Here is a 22,688-nt window from a genome sequence, read left to right as displayed (position 1 = left end):
TGCATGTGATGTAGTATGCGAAAAAGCCGTAAATGGCAGTAGGCATTTTGTTAAGTGGGCAATTTTCTAAACGTTACTTGGTATGCTAGAAGAATTTGTTATCTTAGAGAAATAGACTCCCCAAGTGCCACACTATGGGTTAACCCATGTGATGGCTTTGCCTCAGTTTATATGCAGTGTTTGATGCTTACTGTTGTTACAAGTAAATATTGTCTATTTATATTACCCTTACTAGGTTTTTAATCCTCTTCTAGTTTTGTAGATAAAGATCCTCTGAAACAATGGTTTCTAAACATTTTCACTTTTAGGAGAATGGAATTGACATGTGTGATAAGAAGACTGACCTCTCTCAATTAGAGTAACTTCAGTGGATGCTGTGGTTTTGATTATGGAAAAGCTAAGCTTGTAAAAATGCTGCTTGAATTCTCCTTGTATAGATTTTTCTCTTATTGAGGTCCCTTTATGCAGAGGGTAGAATGCAGAACGTAATTCATGCTTCCTTATGTGTCATCTAAAAATATGTGGGAAATAATATTTATGATTAAAAAAGTTATAGATCCAATGAATTAATTTAGTTTTGAAAAAGTGTTTTCTCTAGAAGTTAGAATTTCTAACCCCTTTTTCAGATAAGTTCTTGTAAAAATAATTTGATTCGTTTTATTTATTTAAAAATTTTTTATTTATATTTTTATTGCATATATATAATATACAATACTTGTTATATATATTTATAGTGTGTATATATATATATATAAAACAAAATTTACTATTTTAACCATTTTTAAGTGTGGTATTAGGTACGTACACAATGTTGTGCAATCATTACCTCTATCTATTTCCAGAACTTTTTCATCATCCAAACAGAAGCTCTATATCCATTAAACAACAACTCCCCATTCCTCTCTCTGCCCAGCCCCTGGAAACTTCTATTCTACTTTCTGTCTCTATGAATTTGCCTGTTCTAGGTATCTCATATAAATGGAGTTATACAATATTTATCCTTTTATGTCTGGATTATCTCAGGAAAATGTTTTCAAGATTCAACCATGTTGCAACACATCTCAGAATTTCATCTTATTTTAACAGAAAAGTAAACAGAAATATAAAAATGAGATAAACCAAAGATTTTCTTCCCCATAAAACAAGAGGAAAACGTCCTCTTTTGCAAGGGTGCTGGAGAAAAATGAAGAAATAAAATCTTAACAAACTTAAGGAATGGAGTCAAAACCATGGGAAACTTTAGGAAAACAGGATAATGGGAACGTCGTAGTCATCTTCCTGCAATGTCTTTCCCTCTTCACACTCCTTCCATCCCTGGCTCTTTCTTCTCTACCTAACCTCCATCCCTGGTGTTCCTCAGGCCTCGGGCCTGGGTTCCTATCCCCTATTCTACCCTCTTCTTAGGAGACTCATCTGATCCTGTATCTTTAAACATCTTTATATTTTCAACCCCCAAATCTGTATCACCAGTTTGGGCCTCTCTTCTGAGCTCTGTACTCAGATATTCAACTGCTTCCTTGACATCTCCACTTGGTGTGTCAAAACCTTAACATGTCTAGCATGAAACATTAGATTTTTCTTAGAAATCTTATTTTCCTCAATTTCTGTGACAGGGAGTGGCTCATAATTCACCTCACTGGTCTTTTACCTACTGTGTCTAATTCAGCAGCAAGTCCTTTTTTGTTGTATTTCCTAAAATGCCTCCTGAATACATCCACTTCTTTCCAGTTTCACTGTCACCTATTTCATCCACATGTCATTTCTCCAGTGGCTGCTCCAACAGGCTCTGCGCTGCCCGGTAACAAGAGTGCTCTGAAAACGTTTACTGCAGGACATGAGTGTTCAGCATCCTTTAAAATGAAAGTATCGGGGCTTCCCTGGTGGCGCAGTGGTTGAGAGTCTGCCTGCCAGTGCAGGGGACACGGGTTCGAGCCCTGGTCTGGGAAGATCCCACATGCCGCGGAGCAACTAGGCCCGTGAGCCACAACTACTGAGCCTGTGCGTCTGGAGCCTGTGCTCCGCAACAAGAGAGGCCGTGATAGTGAGAGGCCCGCGCACCGCGATGAAGAGTGGTCCCCACTTGCCGCAACTAGAGAAAGCCCTCGCACAGAACGAAGACCCAACACAGCCATAAATAAATAAAAAAAATTAAACTTTAAAAAAAAAAATGAAAGTGTCAGCGCCTCATTTTTTCTTCTCTGGAAGGGTTTGACATTAAGCTCTTTTCTATCTTTGAGGGAAGGGACACTACTTTTTGGATGATTCAGCTTCTACTAAAAGGCCCACAGAGTCTACTGTGAAAGAAATAGGAGGAAGGAGGCAAGATGAAGAAATCTCTTAGGTGTAGACTAAAGGCTGTGAAGGCTAAACTGTGTGTGTGTGTGTAGGAAGGGCAGAGAGAGAGAGAGAGAAATGTCTTTAATGGCCCAAACAGAGGAGATTGGTACCTTGTTTTCCTGCAGGCACATCATGGTTAGATGGAGTGTTTAGACCAACAGGAACAAAAGTCTTCAAACGATTCCTGATCTTTCATCATGGCACAGAAGGAGTAAGACCCATAGTGAGGGGTGGTGTTTGAACACCCAAGACCTGTGAGGAAGCTTGAGTCGTTGACCAGAGAGCACCAGCCTTCACAGAACCAGCTCTTCCCATCCCCTATTTGTTTCTGTCATCAATGTTCGGTGAGGATATTGTTTGTCAGCAGTCTTGCCTGTTGTTGTCTAGCAGGAATGTCACCCCATCAGCTAGAACCTCTGGCTTATTCCTGTGCCTGCCCTATTCCCAGGCATTGTATTTTATTTTATTTTTTTCATTTCATTTCATTTCATTTCATGCCATACCACGTGGCATGCTGGATATTAGTTCTCCGACCAGGGATCGAACCCATGCCCCCTTCAGTGGAAGCACGGAGTCTTAACCACTGGACTGCCAGGGAAGTCTCCCCAGGCTCTTTTTTAAAAGGGACACATAAGCTTTAGAAAAGAGAGATGGTCTCTTGAACAGCTGGTGATGCGTGGGGGAATCCTTGCTTCTGTACTTGGGAGGCTGACCTGAACTAGCATGTGACCCCTGGCTGGGACACCGGCAAATGACATGTTAATGGGATCACATCACTCCCTTTCAAGCTCCATACGGTGGCCTCCTAAGCCCTGCCCACCCCATTGCCATACTCCCCCTAGTTCTGTGCTCTGGTTACATTAAACTTTCTTTTGACTTCCAAGCTCTTACCTTTCTCAGATCTTTTTCACTTGCTATTTTCTCTGCCTTGAACACCCTTCCTCCTATTTGCACGGCTATGTCCTTGTCATCTTTCTGTTGTTTGTTTAAATGCCACTTCTTTGGAAAAGGCTTTTTTGACCTTCTCCCTCCCCTTATTCTCTGTATTCTTGATCTCAGCCCTTGTTTGTTTCCATCACAACACATCATTATTTGTGATTATTTTATTAGGTTGTTTTTATTCTATATTCCCCACTTTAATGTCAGCTTCTTGGGGGTGGGGTTGTTAATGTCTCTCTCATAGTTGTATCCCCAGCACTTATCATGGAGTCTCATATATATCAAGCACTAAAAAAGTAATTATTGATGAGGAATTTCAACAAATGTGTGTTGAGTGCCTACTGTGTGTCCAGCCGCAGGAAACAGATCACCTCACCTAATCCTCAGCAACCCCCCAAGGTAGGTAAAGATTATCCCCATTTTAAAGATGAAGAAACAGGTCTAAAGCAATTAAATAACTTGCTCTAGGACATATATTTGGTTAGTGGCAGGATTTGAACCTAGTTTTGAGTTTAAGTCCTGAGCTCTCTATAAAATTGATCCTGTTAATACTTTACCAGAGCAATGTTCTGAGTCACTCAACTGAAGAAAGATGTAGAGGGGATCAAAACTTGGGGAACAAGGTTATAGATCCAGTTAACTGCTCTCGTCAGCCTGAGTAAGGGTGCAACTATGCAGAGGTCAGGCTAAGAAGTAGACTTAAATGGCTAAGTGACAGATTTTTTAGGCTAGAAACCATATGCTGAAGGATTTTAATGGTTCTTTAGGTTAAAAATTATAATTAGTAATAAGTCTGGATTTTTTTATAGTCACTGGCATAATAATTTCTTGCTAGTTTGACTGAAGGAAAAAAAAAAGATTAAGGAAAGAAAGGTCCTGACCATTTTTTGGAGAATAAAGACTGGCCTTAGAAATCCTTCAAAGCTTCTTCTAGTTAAAGTGATTTCATGGTTTAGTTGTTTTGACTTGGGCTGTGGTATTTTGCTTCTGGAGTCATTATTGTTTATGTTTCAGTAAACTATTAAGGGGTGATTGCTGTGTTCTTCAAGCTTGTTTTTAATAGGATGAAACAAATTAAAAAAAAAAGTAGCAGCTTGTTATCAAATGCTCTGCATGCCACTTACTGTTTGAAAATGTCATTAGCATTTGAGGTTTCATGGAGCATGGAATCTTATCATTAATCATTTTTAAGACTCTAAGATACTTCAGTTCTGAGAAATGAATTGGTAAGTTATATGGCTTCAGAAGGCTTATTTCTGGACTAAAACTCAATTTATATGCCAAAGGGGTGAGTTTATACAGATGATTATAAATTCCCTGGACATATTCCCTACTCAATTCTTTTCTATTCATGAGTGGTCAATTTCAACATATTAACTTATGAGTTGATGAGTAGGGAATATCTGTGAGGCTTCCCTCAATACTAAACTGAAAGTAAAACTATTTGTAACTGTGGTGATTTAAAAAATTAAATCAATCATGTTCCTTCCAGGGGATTACATATTCATGTGTAATTCGGATATGTTTATTGAATTTTTATTGAAATGAGATCCAAGGAATTCTGAAGTGGGAAGGTATACTGACTGAAATAGAGACAGGTGGCATTTTCAAGAGTGATTATTCTAAAATTCCAAAGAGTATGTCTGTGGATATCCTTTTTGATTTTCTTAATAAACATTGTTAATAACCTTGGCTTAATCTTTAAATATAAATTCATTAGCTTCCAGAAAGATTCCTCCAGGTAATCTAATGCTTATTTCACTGATAAAAACTCTCCACTATCTCCTTGTCCTATATGGCAGAATTCACTAGGCAACTTAAAAAATTTATCTTGGCTGTCCAGTATGCGGCATTGCCTGCCTTGGTTGCTACCTCGAGTCTATCTTCCTCTTATGTGAACCTGAATAGCAAATCAGGTATCTGTTATTTTTTTGTTGTATCCATTCTGACTTGTCCACGGTCTGATTTTTGAGCTCGTCTGTGATCCGAATAAGCATAGCCCCTTGACAGCTAAAGTGTCTTTGATAGCCAGATAGCTTCTCCTCCGACTCTTGGGGATTACATCATGCGGTTTCAGAGAGTATTCAGAGTGAATGACTAATTCTACAAAACCAACCAATGGTCCTGTAGACCCGAGAGGCAAAGAAATGACTGAGCACTGAAATGCTGCAGAGGTAATTATGGTTAATATCCTGTGAAAGTCATAGATGGCTTCATACCAAGCATAAAATTAAACAGGTACATTAAAAACTTTTAAAACCTCATTCATGCTTCAAAACTTTTAAATAAGTTTCAAGCAAACAGTTAATTGTGAATTTATTTGTTCTTTGCATGAATAAATAAAACAAGTTGAGCTTCTTTGGACTTAGTACTTAATATGTGGATGACTCACATCACTGAAAACCTTGTTTCCATTGAGATAGAATTCTGGCTAGACATTGATTCATATGTTACTGTTTCAACAGCTATCACTTGAACTAACTTTTCTTCTCTCTGATTTTTTCACATTTAAATAATTTACCATGGGGCTTCCCTGGTGGCGCAGTGGTTGAGAATCTGCCTGCCAAGGCAGGGGACACGGGTTCGAGCCCTGGTCTGGGAAGATCCCACATGCCACGGAGCAACTAGGCCCGTGAGCCACAACTACTGAGCCTGCGCGTCTGGAGCCTGTGCTCTGCAACAAGAGAGGCCGCGATAGTGAGAGGCCCGTGCACCGCAATGAAGAGTGGCCCCCGCTCGCCGCAACTAGAGAAAGCCCTCACACAGAAACGAAAACCCAACACGCAAAAATAAATAAATTAATTAATTAAAAAAAAATTTACCAATACTTTTGAGGTAAATCAAGTCCTTTGGTCTTATCATAGGATATTTCCTTCTTACTTATTATATATTAGCTCTAGTATCACCTGATATACTTGAAAGACTCATTAACTATAGTTAAGTGACATTTGTTAAAAATAAGAGTTTTTAAAGTTGGAATTGAAATAGTTTCCTATCATTATAATAATATAGAATTGCTTTCTTATCAATCATACCTGTCAATTCAGGTCCAGGGTATATATGAATGATTTCCTGCTGCTGTATGAGGTAGAGCTGCCCATGAGAGAAGCAGCTGAATCACAGATCAACACCCTCAATTCAAAATGTTTTCTCTGGGCTTTATAACTGGTCATGGTATAACAGAGGCTTGCAGGGAATAGCAGAGATATAAAAGCAAATGGGAAGTTGAAAGAAATCAGGGGCTTCTCGAAAATTTCCCTTTACTAGACCTAGTGAAAAGCCCTGCTGTAAGCATTGATCTTATTTTAAATGTCCAAATTCTTTTTTTAAAATTTATTTTATTTATTTTATTTTTGGCTGCGTTGGGTCTTTCGTTGCGGTGCGTGGGCTTCTCATTGCGGTGGCTTCTCTTGTTGCGGAGCACGGGCTCTAGGCGCGCGGGCTTCAGTAGTTGTGGCTTGCGGGCTCTACAGCGCAGACTCAGTAGTTGTGGCATACGGGCTTAGTTGCTCCGCAGCATGTGGGATCTTCCTGAACCAGGGATGGAAGCCATGTCCCCTGCATTGGCAGGCGGATTCTTAACCACTGAGCCACCAGGGAAGTCCCCTAAATGTCCAAATTCTTCATGTTGTTTTGATAATAAGGATTTCATAATCTCTAGAGATTAGTAATTGGTTCCAGGAATAGCATGGATGCTTAATTAGGTGGTAAATGATGGACAATAAACTATTGTTAGATTCCTTAACATACTTGATTTGTGGCTTATTTTTGCATCACTGTTTGTTTTCTGTGCTCACAGTGTTTTATTAGGTATGGCATGTTCCTCCTTGTTGGAACCAAATATCCCAACCAAATGCTGGACTTGAATTTCAGTAGCCTGTGAGAGACCATGTCTCCTGTTTGACGGTCACAGGAGTCAGCATCCTGTGCCTCATTTTCTGGGATCAGGAGGGTTATGGCTCATCTCCTTGAGGGCATAAACAATCTCCATTTCGAGCATCAGTCTCAATTGTTCCAGAGGGAATATGCCTCTTCTGATTGATGATCTGGGACCTCATTGTCCCTGGGCCCCTCTAAGCTGAATTTTCTGTAAATCATCCTATTAGGATTCAGTTATAGAGAACAGACTCTGATGTATCTGCTTTAAGCAGAAAGGGATTATTATAGATTATTAAACAGGCCCCAGAATTGTTAGAAGGATTGGAGAGAAGACTCTGAGCTGAGTAGGCAGACACTAGGATAAATTCCCAAAGCCTTGTTGCCCAGTTGGTTTGCTATAGGAGCTGCTGCCATGGTGAGAAAGCTGCTTCTGATAAAATAGTACCAACTCTGGGGCCATACCACTTCTGCTGTATCTGCATTGGCACAAATGATGCCACATGCCTTGCCTCTCTCACAGTTAACTTGGTTCTGAATTCAAGTCTTAAGTGCATGCGATTGGCAGAACTTAAATCATATCCAGAACCCGTAGCCTCTAGGGAACTTGGGGAAAAATAAAAGCTTTTTGGCTAATGCAGTATCAGAAGGATAACACAAGGTTATTGGAATAGATGTTGAGCATGTCAATCCAAAATATTTGCCACCACCAATAAACTATTTAAGTCAGGTCAACCCAACCTACTTCCCTAATTGGTAAAAATCTGTCCAGCCTTTTTTGGCATGATGCATAGTAAGCAGATAGCCAGAATGTATTTACATAGCTTGGTAAACTGTTTTTCCTTTATCTGTGCTTCCATACTTCTGCTTTTAAATAAAATCAATAGTTTAGTGAATAAGAAATAGTTAACATCTTTTGTAGAGGTTTACGTGAAAGTTGGTGAAATATTGGACACAGGATAAAAAAGTACCATCCAAGCACATTCCATTGCCTTAAGACAAAATCATCTACATTAGAGGGTTTATTCTTGAAGATATGAAGCAAAAGTGAGCTTCATAGATTAATTGTTGAGGTGTGTGGTAGAAGGCAGCTTACTGGTATACTCCTTTTTCTGCATTTCTCTTTGGTGATATGGGGCATAGCAGGGCTGTTTTTAGTTTGGGACTCAGTGGGCAGCCATCCACTGTGTTTTTGTTTCAATTGTATTTTACTTGTTGCGTGATTGAAATGTTCCAATTTTCTTTAAAAAAAATCCTTTGTTCCTATATAAAAGGTGGACTTTTATTAGGCTTACTTCATTATTATAGAGGATCTCAGTGCAAAGGATATAGACAAATCATATTAAGGAACTAATAGGCTCCTAATTCATCTAAATGAGCAAATGACTTTCTTGCCTCCCTGTTGTTCATGCTAAAGCATCTTCTCGATGAATTACATATTTACTTTCCAAATTGGATTTTACAAGCAATGCTAAATGCTAGTGATATTTTCCTTTATTTGTGCTAAGAACGGATCTAAGTGTATACTTATTCTCTTTTAATTATTTTAGTCACTGACTCTTGGTTAGTATAATTCCATCCCTGATTGCTTGATTGTTGAGGTACTAGTTCAGCCATTCTCATAATAGGTATTTTGACTTTTTTTTTCCAAATAAATTTATTTATTTATTTATTTTTTATTTTTGGCTGTGTTGGGTCTTTGTTTCTGTGCGAGGGCTTTCTCTAGTTGCGGTGAGTGGGGGCCACTCTTCATCGCGGTGCGCGGGCCTCTCACTATCGTGGCCTCTCTTGTTGCGGAGCACAGGCTCCAGACGCGCAGGCTCAGTAGTTGTGGCTCACGGGCCTAGTTGCTCCGTGGCATGTGGGATCTTCCCAGACCAGGGCTCGAACCCGTGTCCCCTGCCTTGGCAGGCAGATTCTCAACCACTGCGCCACTAGGGAAGCCCGGTATTTTGACTTTTGCTTTAAAAAATTGTAGATAATTTATGTTTTAAATGTCCCATACACTGAGAAATTCATGCTGCTGCAAATCTCTTGGATCTAAGATATAAAGGTGAGTGATAATATCATTGCTATATAATTTAATGTACTACAGACCAAGCATTGCCCTTAGAATTCCGTTTTGCAGGTGGAGTCAAGGTGGCATACTAGGAGGACGGGGAATTCGTGTCTCCGCACAACTAGGGCACCTACCAGGCACTGGTGGGGGACCATGGACACCTAAGGGGATGGGAGGAACCCCCAGCGACAGGGTAGGACGTGGGGTGTGGGGGGAGTGAAGGGGAAGGAGAAGTGGAGGTGGGACGGCACTGGTGCCCCTGAGGGACCACTGGGGGAGGGGAAGGGATCCCACCCCCGAAGGGGGGAATTGGAGGACCACTGGGAGGGCAGAGGATCAAAAGGGGGCGTGGCCAGGTTTCCCCTGCCCACTTGGGCCCCCAGGACCCTGCTGAGATCCCAGGCCTGATCCTCTGCCCACCGAGGCCCCCTCCAGCCTCGCGGGTTCTGAGGGAGTGGGAGGGAGGGAAGGGAGAGCAAAGTAAAGGCCAGACCTCCAGGACCGGCACCCTGAGGGATGGCTGGGGGAGGGGAGGAGTTCCTACACCCAGTGGGACCCACCCACAGTTAGGGGTCCAGTGGGGACGGGAGACCCTGGAGGAGATGGTGGGGGAGGGGCATGAAGGAACGAACGGAACGTGGCCAGTGCATTCCCTGTCCACTTAGGCACCAGAGCATGTTGGGCTCCTAGGCCTAATCCTCTGCCCTCGGAGGCTCCCTCCTGACGTGCAGAGCCCAAGCCCCGCCCCTACACCCCCACCTCTACACTAGGAGACCCCCTCCAACGCCCTGGGCCTAAACCCCACCCACACACCCTCCCTCAGGGCCTTATGTCCAAACTCTGGAACCCCACACTTCAGAGGCCCTCCTTTCCACATGCTGCCTCTCCCCTTGGGCACAGGTCCTAAGTAGAGGCTCCGCCCCACACTTGAACATTGCCCTGCCCTGGGCCTGCCCCCAGGGAATTTTCGGGCTCTGTGGGTCCTGATCCTAGGCCCCGCCCCATGCTCAAACGTCACCCCCACACCCGCCTAGGTCCCGCCCCACCCTAAACCCCACCCCTGCCTAAGTTCCACCCACACCTAAACTCCATCCCCATAGCTAAGGTTTTTTTATTTTGTTTTCCTCTTTTAGATTGGGGCTCTGTTTTACCTTGTTGATTCATTGTTGTTGATTCTTTTATATTTTTATTTTTCCTAATAAATCTTTATTTTTCTAATTTTCTTTTATTCTTTATACTTTGTTATTGTTCTCTCCTTTTGGCTTGTTCCCCCCCCCCCACACCCTTTTTTTTCTTTTTTCTGTTGTGGTTTTATTTTACCTTGTTGCAGTTGTTCCAATTATAGTTTTATTTTTCCTAATATATTTTTTATCTTTCTAATTTTATTTTGTGTTTTATTCTTTGATATTGTACTGCTCCTTTTTTTCTTTCTTTCTTCTTCTTTTTTTTTAAACTGCACCACGAAGCTTGTGGGATCTTGTTTCCCAGGCCGGAGGTCAGGCTTGAGGTCCTGTGGTGGGAGCTCCGAGTCCAAACTGCTGGACTAACAGAGAACCTCAGACCCCAGGGAATATTAATTGGAGTGAGGCCTCCCAGAGTTCCTTACCTCAGCACGAAGACCTGTCTCTATCCACCTGCCTGCAAGCTCCAGTGCTGGATGTCTCAGGCTAAACAACCAGTAAGACAGGAATACAGCACCACCCATAAAAAAAAAAAAAAAAAAAAGAAAGGACAAAAAAATATGTTACAGACAAAGGAGCAAGGTAAAAACCTACAAGACCAAATAAATGAAGACGAAATAGTCAACGTACCTGAAAAAGAATTCAGAGTAACGATAGTAAAGATGATCCAAAATCTCGGAAACAGAATGGAGAAAATAAAAGAAACATTTAACAAGGATCTAGAAGAACTAAAGCAAACAAACAGTGATGAACAACACAATTACTGAAATTAAAAATACTCTAGAAGGAATCAATAGCAGAATAACTGAGGCAGAAGAACAGATAAGTGAGCTGGAAGATAAAATGGTGGAAATAACTGCCAGGGGGCAGAATAAAGAAAAAAGAATGAAAAGAATTGAGGACAGTCTCAGAGACCTCTGGGACAATATTAAAGGCACCAACATTCGAATTATAGGGGTCCCAGAAGAAGAAGAGAAAAAGAAAGGGAATGTGAAAATATTTGAAGAGATTATAGTTGAATACTTCCCTAACATGGGAAAGGAAATAGTCAAGTCCAGGAAGCACAGAGTACCATACAGGATAAACCCAAGGAGAAACATGCCAAGACACATATTAATCAAACTATCAAAAATTAAATACAAAGAAAAAATATTAAAAGCAACAAGGGAAAAGCAACAAATAACATACAAGGGAATCCCCATAAGGTTAACAGCTGATCTTTCAGCAGAAACTCTGCAAACCAGAAGGGAGTGGCAGGACATATTTAAAGTGATGAAAGGGAAAAACCTACAACCAAGATCACTCTACGCTTGCAAGGATCTCATGCAAATGCAATGGAGAAATTAAAACCTTTACAGACAAGCAAAAGCTAAGAGAATTCAGCACCACCAAACCAGCTTTACAGCAAATGCTAAAGGAACATCTCCAGGCAGGACACATAAAAGAAGGAAAAGACCTACAAAAACAAACCCAAAACAATGAAGAAAATGGTAATAGGAACATACATATCGATAATTACCTTAAATGTGAATGGATTAAATGCTCCAACCAAAAGACATAGACTGGCTGAATGCTGAATGGATACAAAAACAGGACCCATATATATGCTGTCTACAAGAGACCCACTTCAGACCCAGGGACACATACAGACTGAAAGGGGATGGAAAAAGATATTCCATGCAAATGGAAATCAAAAGAAAGCTGGAGTAGCAATTCTCATATCAGACAAAATAGACTAAAATAAAGACTATTACAAGAGACAAAGAAGGACACTGCATAATGATCAAGGGATCAATCCAAGAAGAAGATATAACAATTGTAAATATTTATGCACCCGACATAGGAGCACCTCAGTACATAAGGCAAATGCTAACAGCCATAAAAGGGGAAATCGACAGTAACACAATAAGAGTAGGGGACTTTAACACCCCACTTTCACCAATGGACAGATCATCCAAAATGAAAATACATAAGGAACCACAAGCTTTAAATGACAAATTAAACAAGATGGTCTTAATTGATATTTATAGGACCTTCCATCCAAAACAAGAGCTTACACTTTCTTCTCAAGTGATCATGGAACATTCTCCAGGATAGACCATATCTTGGGTCACAAATAAAGACTTGGTAAATTTAAGAAAATTGAAATTGTATCAAGTATCTTTTCTGACCACAACACTATGAGACCAGATATCAATTACAGGAAAAAAACTGTAAAAAATACAAACACATGGAGGCTAAACAATATGCTACTAAATAACCAAGAGATCACTGAAGAAATCAAAGAGGAAATAAAAAATTACCTAAAAACAAATGACAATGAAAAAACGATGGCCCAAAACTTATGGGATACAGTAAAAGCAGTTCTAAGAGGGAAGTTTATAGCAATACAAGCCTACCTCAAACAACAAGAAAAATCTCAAATAAACAACCTAACCTTACACCTAAAGCAATTAGAGAAAGAAGAACAACCCCCCCCCCCCCACCAAAGTTAGCAGAAGGAAAGAAATCATAAAGATCAGGTCAGAAATAAATGAAAAAGAAATGAAGGAAACAATAGCAAAGATCAATAAAACTAAAAGCTGGTTCTTTGAGAAGATGATAAACAAAATTGTTAAACCATTAGCCAGACCCATCAAGAAAAAAAGGGAGAAGTCTCAAATCAACAGAATTAGAAATGAAAAAGGAGAAGTAACAACTGACACTGCAGAAATACAGTGGATCATGAGAAATAACTACAAGCAACTATATGCCAATAAAATGGACAACGTGGGAGAAATGGACAAATTCTTAGGAAAGCACAACCTTCCAAGACTGAACCAGGAAGAAATAGAAAATATAAACAGACCAATCACAGCACTGAAATTGAGACTGTGATTAAAAATCTTCCAACAAACAAAAGCCCAGGGCTTCCCTGGTGGCACAGTGGTTGAGAATCTGCCTGCCAATGCAGGAGACACGGGTTTGAGCCCTGGTCTGGGAGGATCCCACATGCCACGGAGCAACTGAGCCCATGAGCCACAACTACTGAGCCTGTGCGTCTGGAGCTTGTGCTCCACAAGAGAGGCTGCAACAGTGAGAGGCCCGCGCACCGTGATGAAGTGTGGCCTCCGCTTGCCGCAACTGGAGAAAGCCCTGGCACAGAAACGAAGACCCAACACAGCCAAAAATAAATAAGTTAATAAAAAAATTAAAAAAAAAATTGGGGCACAAACTTTAAAAAAAAAAAAAAAGCCCAGGATCAGATGGCTTCACAGGCAAATTCTTTCAAACATTTAAAGAAGAGGTAACACCTACCTTCTCAAACTCTTCCAAAATATAGCAGAGGGAGGAACACTCCCAAACTCATTCTACGAGGCCACAATCACCCTGATACTAAACCCAGACAATGATGTCACAAAAAAAGAAAACTACAGGCCAATATCACTGATGAACATAGATGCAAAACTCCTCAAAAATACTAGCAAACAGAATCCAACGGCACTTTAAAAGGATCATACCTCACGATCAAGTGGGGTTTATCCCAGGAATGCAAGGATTTTTCAATATATGCAAATCAATCCATGTGATACACCATATTTACAAATTGAAGGAGAAACCATATGATAATCTCAATAGATGCAGAAAAAGCTTTTGACAAAATTTGACACCAATTTATGATAAAAACTCTCCAGAAAGTAGGCATAGAGGGAACCTACCTCAACATAATAAAGACCATATATGGCAAACCCACAGCCAACATTGTTCTCAATGGTGAAACACTGAAACCATTTTCTCTAAGATCAGGAACAAGACAAGGGTGTCCACTCTCACCACTATTATTCAACATAGTTTTAGGAAGTTTTAGCCACAGCAGTCAGAGAAGAAAAAGAAATAAAAGGAATCCAAATTAGAAAAGAAGAAGTAAAGCTTTCACTGTTTGCAGATGACGTGATACTATACATAGAGAATCCTAAAGATGCTACCAGAAAACTACTAGAGCTAATCAGTGAATTTGGTAGAGTAGCAGGATACAAAATTAATGCACAGAAATCTCTTGCATTCCTATACACTAATGATGAAAAATCTGAAAGAGAAATTAAGGAAATACTCCCATTTACCACTGCAACAAAAAGAATAAAATACCTAGGAATAAACCTACCTAAAGAGACAGAAGACCTGTATGCAGTAAACTATAAGACACTGATGAAAGAAATTAAAGATGATACAAACAGATGGAGAGATATACCATGTTCTTGGATTGGAAGAATCAACATTGTGAAAATGACTATACTAGCCAAAACAATCTACAGACTCCTCAGTGCAATCCCTTTCAAGCTACTAATGGCATTTTTCACAGAACTAGAACAAAAAATTTCACAATTTGTATGGAAACACAAAAGAGCCCGCAAGCAAAAGCAATCTTGAGATAGAAAAACGGAGCTGGAGGAACCAGGCTCCCTGACTACAGACTATACTACAAAGCCACAGTAATCAAGACAGTATGGTACTAGCACAGAAACAGAAATATAGATCAATGGAATAGGATAGAAACCCCAGAGATAAACCCATGCACATATGGTCACCTTTTCTTTGATAAAGGAGGCAGGAATATACAATGGAGAAAAGACAGCCTCTTCAATAAGTGGTGCTGGGAAAACTGGACAGGTACATGTAAGAGAATGAAATTAGAACACTTCCTAACACCATACAAAAAAATAAACTCAAAATGGATTAAAGACCTAAATATAAGGCCAGACACTATAAAACTCTTAGAGGAAAACATAGGCAGAACACTCTATGACATAAATCACAGCAAATCCTCTTTGACCCACCTCCTAGAGAAATGGAAATAAAAACAAAAATAAACAAATGGAACCTAATGAAACTTAAAAGCTTTTGCAGAGTGAAGGAAACCATAAACAAGATGAAAAGACAACCCTCACAATGGGAGAAAATATTTGCAAACTAATCAATGGACAAAGGATTAATCTTCAAAATATATAAGCAGCTCATTGCTGCTCAATATCAAAAAAACAAATAACCCAATCCAAAAATGAGCAGAAGACCTAAATAGACATTTCTCCAAAGTAGATATACAGATTGCCAACAAACACATGAAAGGATACTCAACATCACTAATCATTAGAGAAATGCAAATCAAAACTACAATGTGGTATCACATCACACCAGTCAGAATGGCCATCATCAAAAAATCTACAAACAATAAATGCTGGAGGGGGTGTGAAGAAAAGGGAACCCTCCTGCTCTGTTGGTGGGAATGTAAACTGATACAACCACTATGGAGAACAGTATGGAGGTTCCTTAAAAAACTAAAAATAGAAGTACCATATGACCCAGCAATCCCAGTACTAGGCCTATACCCTGAGAAAACCATAATTCAAAAACTGTCATGTACCACAATGTTCATTGCAGCACTACTTAGAATAGCCAGGACATGGAAGCAACCTAAGTGTCCATCAACAGATGAATGGATAAAGAAGATGTGGCACATATGTACAATGGAATATTACTCAACCATAAAAAGAAACGAAATTGAGTTATTTGTAGTGAGGTGGATGGACCTAGAGTCTGTCATAGAAAGTGAAGTAAGTCAGTAAGAGAAAAACAAATACCGTATGCTAACACATATATATGGAATCTAAAAAAAAAAAAAATTGTTCTGATGAACCTAGGGGCAGGACAGGAATAAAGACGCAGATGTAGAGAATGCACTTGAGGACCTGGGGAGCGGGAAGGGGAAGCTGGGACAAAATGATAGAGTGGCTTGGACATATATACACTACCAAATGTAAGATAGATAGCTAGTGGCAAGCAGCTGCATGGCACAGGGAGATCAGTTTGGTGCTTTATGATGACCTAGAGGGGTGGGATAAGGAGGATGGGAGGGAGACACAAGAGGGAGGGTATATGGGGATATATGTATATGTATAGCTGATTCACTTTGTTATGCAGCAGAAACTAACACGAAATTGTAAAGCAACTATATGCCAATAAAGATGTTAAAAAAAAAAAAGAAATGAGCTATCAATCCATGAAAAGACATAGAGGAATCTGAACTATATATTGCTAAATGAGAGAAGCCAGGCTACATACTATGTGACTCTAACTCTACGACATTCTGTAAAAGGGAAAACTATGGAGACAGTAAAAAAAGATCAGTGGTTGCCAGGGGTTAGGAGGAGGGATGGATGTATAGGCAGAACACAGAGGATTTTTAGGGCAGTGAGACTGCTCTGTATGATATTATAGTAGTGTACTCGTCATTATATAAATGTCAAAATCCATAAACTGTACAACCCAGTGTATAACACAAATTTGGACCTTTATGTAAACTATGGACTTTAATTAATAAAAATATATTAATATTGGTTCATTCATTGTAACCACACTAAAAGAAGATGTTAATAATAGTAAAAACTGTGTGAGGGGCTACAGGGGTGGGGGGATGGGTGTATGGAACTCTATGTACTATCTGCCCAATTCTGTTAATCTAAAACTGTACTAAAAAATAGTCTGTTAATCATTTTTTAAAAAATAGGAATCATAGGTACCATAATGATGTCAACATAATGAGGTTACCATAATAAAGAGAAAATATTTTCAAAAAAAATTCTGTTTTGGCAAGAAAATATCTTAGAATGTATAAATTTTCAATTTTTGGAAAAGTCTGGGATTTTCTATGCCTATCCCTCTTTTATATCTAAGTCTTTTATATCTAATAGCGTTAAATTCCTTTTCCTTGTTTTTCAGTTAGATTCTTTCATCTGCAGTGGGTGAGAGAAATAGTTAATATGTGTAAACATATCAAAATAAGTAATACATTAATGAACAACAGAGAAAAATGGCTCACAATGGGAGAGAATATTGCAAAATCGTTAAGGAAATGAGTTGGAGTCACATAGACTTGAGTGCTAGACTAGTTCCACCACCTACAGATTAGATAAATTACTTCTCCAATAGTCCATTTCCTCATCTCTTAAATGGGAATAATAATATCTACTTGTTGTGAGGTTGTTGTAAGGATTAGATTAGATTATATACCTAAAGCACTTAGCATATTATCTGGAACATAGTAAATATTTAATAAATTTATGTATTATTATTGTTGATAAACTTCCAGGCAGACATTGAGTTTTTAAAAAAATTTATTGAAGTATAGTTGATTTACAATGTTGTATTGATTTCTGCTGGACAGCAAAGTGATTCAGTTGTACATATATATATTCTTTTCCATTATAGTTTATTACAGGAATTTTTAAAAATAAATTTATTTATTTAATTTATTTATTATTTTTGGCTCCATTGGGTCTTTGTTGCTGCGCACGGGCTTTATCTTGTTGAGGCGAGCTGGAGCTACTTTTCCTTGCGGTGCGCGGGTTTCTCATTGCAGTGGCTTCTCTTGTTGTGGAGCATGGGCTCTAGACGCATGGGCTTCAGTAGTTGTGGCTCGCGGGCTTCAGCAGTTGTGGCTTGTGGGCTCTAGAGCACAGGCTCAGTAGTTGTGGCGCATGGGCTTAGTTGCTCCGTTGCATGTGGGATCTTCCCTGACCAGGGCTCAAACCCGTGTCCCCTGCATTGGCAGGTGGATTCTTAACCACAGCCCTACCAGGGAAGTCCAGGGTGAGTTTTTTAAGTTTTGTAAAAAGATAACTCCTATTTTATAGAAACAGTTGCAGAGCATAAAGACATCATGCTAACATTTTATCAATGAATTTAGAAGAGTAGCATAATATTGATATAAAACTTGATAAAATTTTTGAATACTTGAACAGAGTATTGGACACAAAGATCATCACCATGATGGAATGTCATTAAAATACTTTATTCAGAGACATTTAATATCATGAGAAAATGTATAATGTTCAGTGAAAAGAAAAGGCACATTATATTCAGGATCCGTTTTGGTAGCAAAAACTATGAAAGAAAGGTAATAATATAAATATTAACAATGGTAAAATCTGGGTAGAACAATTGTGGGTGACTTCTGTTTTCTTCCCTGTGCCTTTGTCTATTGTCCAAATTCTCTACAATGATTATATATTATTTCTGTACTTAGAAAAGGAATGTTATTCTAAAAGAAGACTGACTACATAAAAGTACAGTCATGTAGGATATAATAAAATTGATAATGTTTATGAAAGAATATTTATTAGATACTTTCACATGACCAACTTTGTCCTTGCAAAGCTTTGGGAGATTTCTCCTTTAATTTTTCTTTTCTTCATTTTCTATTTTGTCCCTTAAAAATTAAAAAAAAATTTTTTTTTAAGCAGATGAATTTTATCTGCCAGAATCTTTGGAGGATCCTAATTTGGAATATAGCAGTATTCTCTAAGTGATGTTTTAATGTTGAGGGGCTTTCTCTTTTAATTTTTTTTCTGCTTTCCATAATGTGACAAAAATGAAAAAAGGCTCTTTTACTGAAAATTCAATAGCAAATAACTTTTATCAAAAGTTTGTTTTACAGATAAATTCAATAAATTAATTAGAAAATACTGTTAGATACATAAAAATGATTTAATATAGCAAACAAGAAAATTTATATGCTAACTTGGATTTTATGTTTCCAAACTAATTGAATTTAAAGCCATAGAAGTATCTCCCTGCACATAATAGATTCTCAAATAGTACATGAAAAAAAAATAAATTTCTTTGAAAACTTTATTATACTCCACTCATCTCATTCTCCAAAGAGATTTTATCTGGAAGGATCCTAGAGTATTCATTCTCCCTCTTGTTTTTAGTCTTAACATAATATTCTCTTACTATGTAAGATCATTGTAACTTTCTGAATGTCTACATCTTTTAAAATCCATTTATATTACTTGAATTTCAAAATTGTTTGGTACTATAAGGATTTTTTAAAGATTCCACTAGAAATTTGTGGATAATATTGGTCACATGTATAAATTAAATATAGGCAATAAATATATTAATTCTAGATATTGCTTTGTTGAGAGGAAAGAAGAAAACACTTATTATTTATAAATAATAAACATTTAATAAATATAATAATAATGTATTAATAAAATATTCAGATTCTGTAAGTATTGTGAAGGGAGATAAAAACACTTGGGATTTTAATACCCAGAGATAAATACTGTTAATATTTTGGTGTGCATACTTCCAGTAGTATTCCTGTTTGTTTACTTGTATATTTTAACAAATAGTGATCATACTCTATATATTGCTTTAGATCTTGATTTTTTAAAAATTTAACAATATACGTGTTTCTGAAGTTCTAAATGTTCTTCTACCACATGATTTCAATGATTAAATATTATTCCCTCTGATGACCGTATCATAGTTTATATACAGTGAAAATTTAGATTTTTAAAATAGCTTGCTGGTATTATAAATAACGTGGTGATAGAGTTTTTCTATTTCCCATTAAAGGAATACAAAATCCCTTAAAGACATACACATACCAAAAAATCCATCAATTTATCATCAGAAAAATATGATTTTAAAATTATTTAGTTTATCTAAAAACTTAAAGGGTAAAACAGAAAACTTGACCTTTGTTATTTATTTTTATAAACTTATAGACTGTGAAGGAAGAGAGTTGAGGGATAGAAAAGAGAACTGATTCAAAGGTATAGCAGAGAAATCACAGAAAGACTAATTGGAAAGGATGATGTGGTAGGCAGACTTCTTGGATAGTACCCAGTGTTCCCACCTGTTGGTATTCGTGCCCTGGTGCAATCTTCTCCCCTTGAGTGTGGGCTGGACTTAATGACTAAATTCTAGACAGTAGGCTATGGCTGGGACTTCTGTGATTGAGTTAAAAAATATTGTGACTTCCGTGTTGCTAGCAGATCCTGTCTGTCGTCTCCTTAGCTTGCATGCTTTGGTGAAGCAAGCTGCTGAATGGGAGAGGCACACATGGCAAGGAGATGAGAGAAACCTCTGGCCCACAGCCAGCAAGGAATTGAGGTCTTTAGCCCAACAGCCTGTGAGAAACTGTTGAATGCTGCCAATAACCACGGAGTGAGCTTGGGAAGTCGATCCTTACCGAGCTGAATCTGTAGATCCTGGACTAACTCCTTGACTGAGAGACCATGAAGCAGAGGGTCCGGATAAGCTGTGCCCAGACTCATGACCTATGGAGACTGTGAGATAAAATTGTGCGTTGTTTTCAGTTGCTGAGTTTTGGGGTAAATTGTCTTACAGAAATAGGAAGTAATACATTTGACTAGAAAGAAGGGGCAAGAATGAGTTCAAAGACCATGGAAAAGAGGCTTATACTGAAGATAATAGGAAACATAGCACTTTTACTTTTTTAGGTATCTTTTGCTAAATGTATGATAGCGACTGTGTTTTCCTTTTACAATTATTTTAAATCTTTTTAAACACTTCTATAGAAAAGTTAGCAAATGGAAAAGTTCAAAGAAAAAATAAAAATCATGTATAACCTTACCACCCAAATATAACTACAATTATTATTTTGATACACATTTTTCAGTCCTTTCTCTTTCTCTACAAAATCGGGACTATTCTCTAATAGTATTTTATAACTTGGCTTCTAACCTAAACACATACTACATCTTACATTTCATATTCTTCTACCCATCTTTTAAATGGCTGTATAGTTGCCCATTGTGTAATATATTACAATTTATTTAACAAAATGTCTATTGTTTGACACTTAATACTATATTTTAATGCATGAAATTTGGACTATCCCAGAAAATCAAGGTTACCTGGATGGCATTTGTGTTTTGTTTCACGCTTTGCTTTATCTCACAGACATAAGTGATAAATTTTCAGAGCTAAAGGAGGACATAATTAAAAAAATTATTTATTTATTTTTGGCTTCATTGGGTCTTAGTTGCAGCATGTGGGATCTTTTGTTGTGGCGCGTGGGCTCTTTGTTGTGGTGCGCGGGCTTCTCTCTAGTTGTGGCACGTGGGCTTAGTTGCCCGACCAGGGATAAAACCTGCACCCCCTGCATTGGAAGGTGGATTCTTAACCACTGGACTGCCAGGGAAGTCCCCAAGGAGGACATAATTTTTAAAGCCAGTTTTCCCAGGCAAAGAGCACATTATTCTCCGGAAAATCTCATCAGGGCCATATCTGTCCAGTGTTAAATGAAAGGGCTTAGATGGTAACCAAGTAACTGACTAGTGGAAATAAGCTTGGGAAGTATTAAAGTGCAAAGCATCTATGACTTCCTTCTTTAAGCAAAGTCTCGGACTCCAGGGAAAAAGTAAGTCATCTTTTGAAATGTAGCTGATACAAAGAAATAGAGAACTGTTATAATAAAATACCTGCCTCTGTTGGCGTTAGTAGAGCTTGAGGGATCAGGCAGCTGCCCTATGTCAGTGGGACAGAGACCCCATTGTGGGCACCAGAACCAGCAGAGACGTGTTGTGACATGGTGTTCACATTTGATAGAGAAGTAGTATCCATGTGTCCATAGGATCTTTTTCAGCCTTCTTTCTCCTGATTTTTTTTTTAGCTGCGAGTGCGCCCCGCAGCTTGCGGGATCTTAGTCCCCCAATCAGGGATTGAACCCGCACTCTAGGCGGTGAAAGTGCAGAGTCCTAACCACTGGACCGCCAGGGAATTTTCCCTTCCTCCTGATTGTTAATCCTGTCTTTTTCTCTGTTGTCTAAAAGCAGTCTCAAAATACGTGCCTAAATATTAAAAAACACTTAACAGAAGTTTCCAAATAACTATCTTCCTAAATGTTTCATACTGTACTTCATTGGTTTTTGTTGTTTTTGTTTTTTTCTGTCAAACTGGAAGTAAAATTGCCAGTAACTTAAAAAATGCTAACTTCAGGCTCTTTCCCCCTGCTTTCTCCCAAATACATTTTATTAAATATGAGAAATGAATTAACAAAATATGGGTAGTCCTGTGTCTGATGCAGTGTTTTGCTCTAGAATCTTGATATGTTAACACTTCCTTCAAGCCTAAGAGTCTATGATTTTGTGATTTCACTAGTGAGAGTGGTTAGAAAATTACTAGGTGAGTTCTAACCCTGGGGTTAATGATTTCCATTCTTCCCTGACCACATCTCAATCCTAATGAAATCTCTCCTTCTATATCTGCTTTCTAGTGAGTTGACTGTGTGTCCACACAATTGTCTGTGTTTATTCTTGCAGACGGGATATTGGAATTTGAAGGATCTCAAGGCACTTTTCTCAGATGTAAGGGTCTGGACCCCAAGTCCTAGGCCAGAAGTTCTGCTCTTGCTCTGAAAGCTTTGAAATGATAGCTTTATTTAATTGTTGCTTTACGTATATTGATTATAAAGCTTTGGGTTTCTTCCTAGAAAAAATGTACCC

The 22,688-nt window shown here is 38.5% G+C and overlaps 1 protein-coding gene across 4 annotated transcripts in view; it reads left to right on the top strand.

Annotated features, from left to right (window-relative positions):
- Positions 1-744: 744 nt before the first annotated feature.
- Positions 745-22,688, top strand: part of LOC309611445 (uncharacterized protein) — a 118,103-nt gene continuing 96,159 nt past the window's right edge. For 2 of the 4 annotated variants that reach the window (XM_082355999.1, XM_082356000.1), the window contains exon 1: positions 745-5,192. In XM_082355999.1, the coding sequence (XP_082212125.1) occupies positions 5,072-5,192 (121 nt within the window). In that variant the 5' untranslated portion in view covers positions 745-5,071. Of the gene's footprint in view, positions 5,193-15,440; positions 20,523-22,688 lie in introns of those variants that run through there. The other 2 variants (XM_082356001.1, XR_014234532.1) reach the window with 2 other exon arrangements.

The sequence above is a fragment of the Balaenoptera borealis genome (assembly GCF_965194805.1).
Source record: "Balaenoptera borealis genome assembly, chromosome: 1".
In the NCBI taxonomy this organism is placed as follows: Eukaryota; Metazoa; Chordata; class Mammalia; order Artiodactyla; family Balaenopteridae; genus Balaenoptera; species Balaenoptera borealis.
This window is presented reverse-complemented; position numbering and strand designations above follow the sequence as displayed.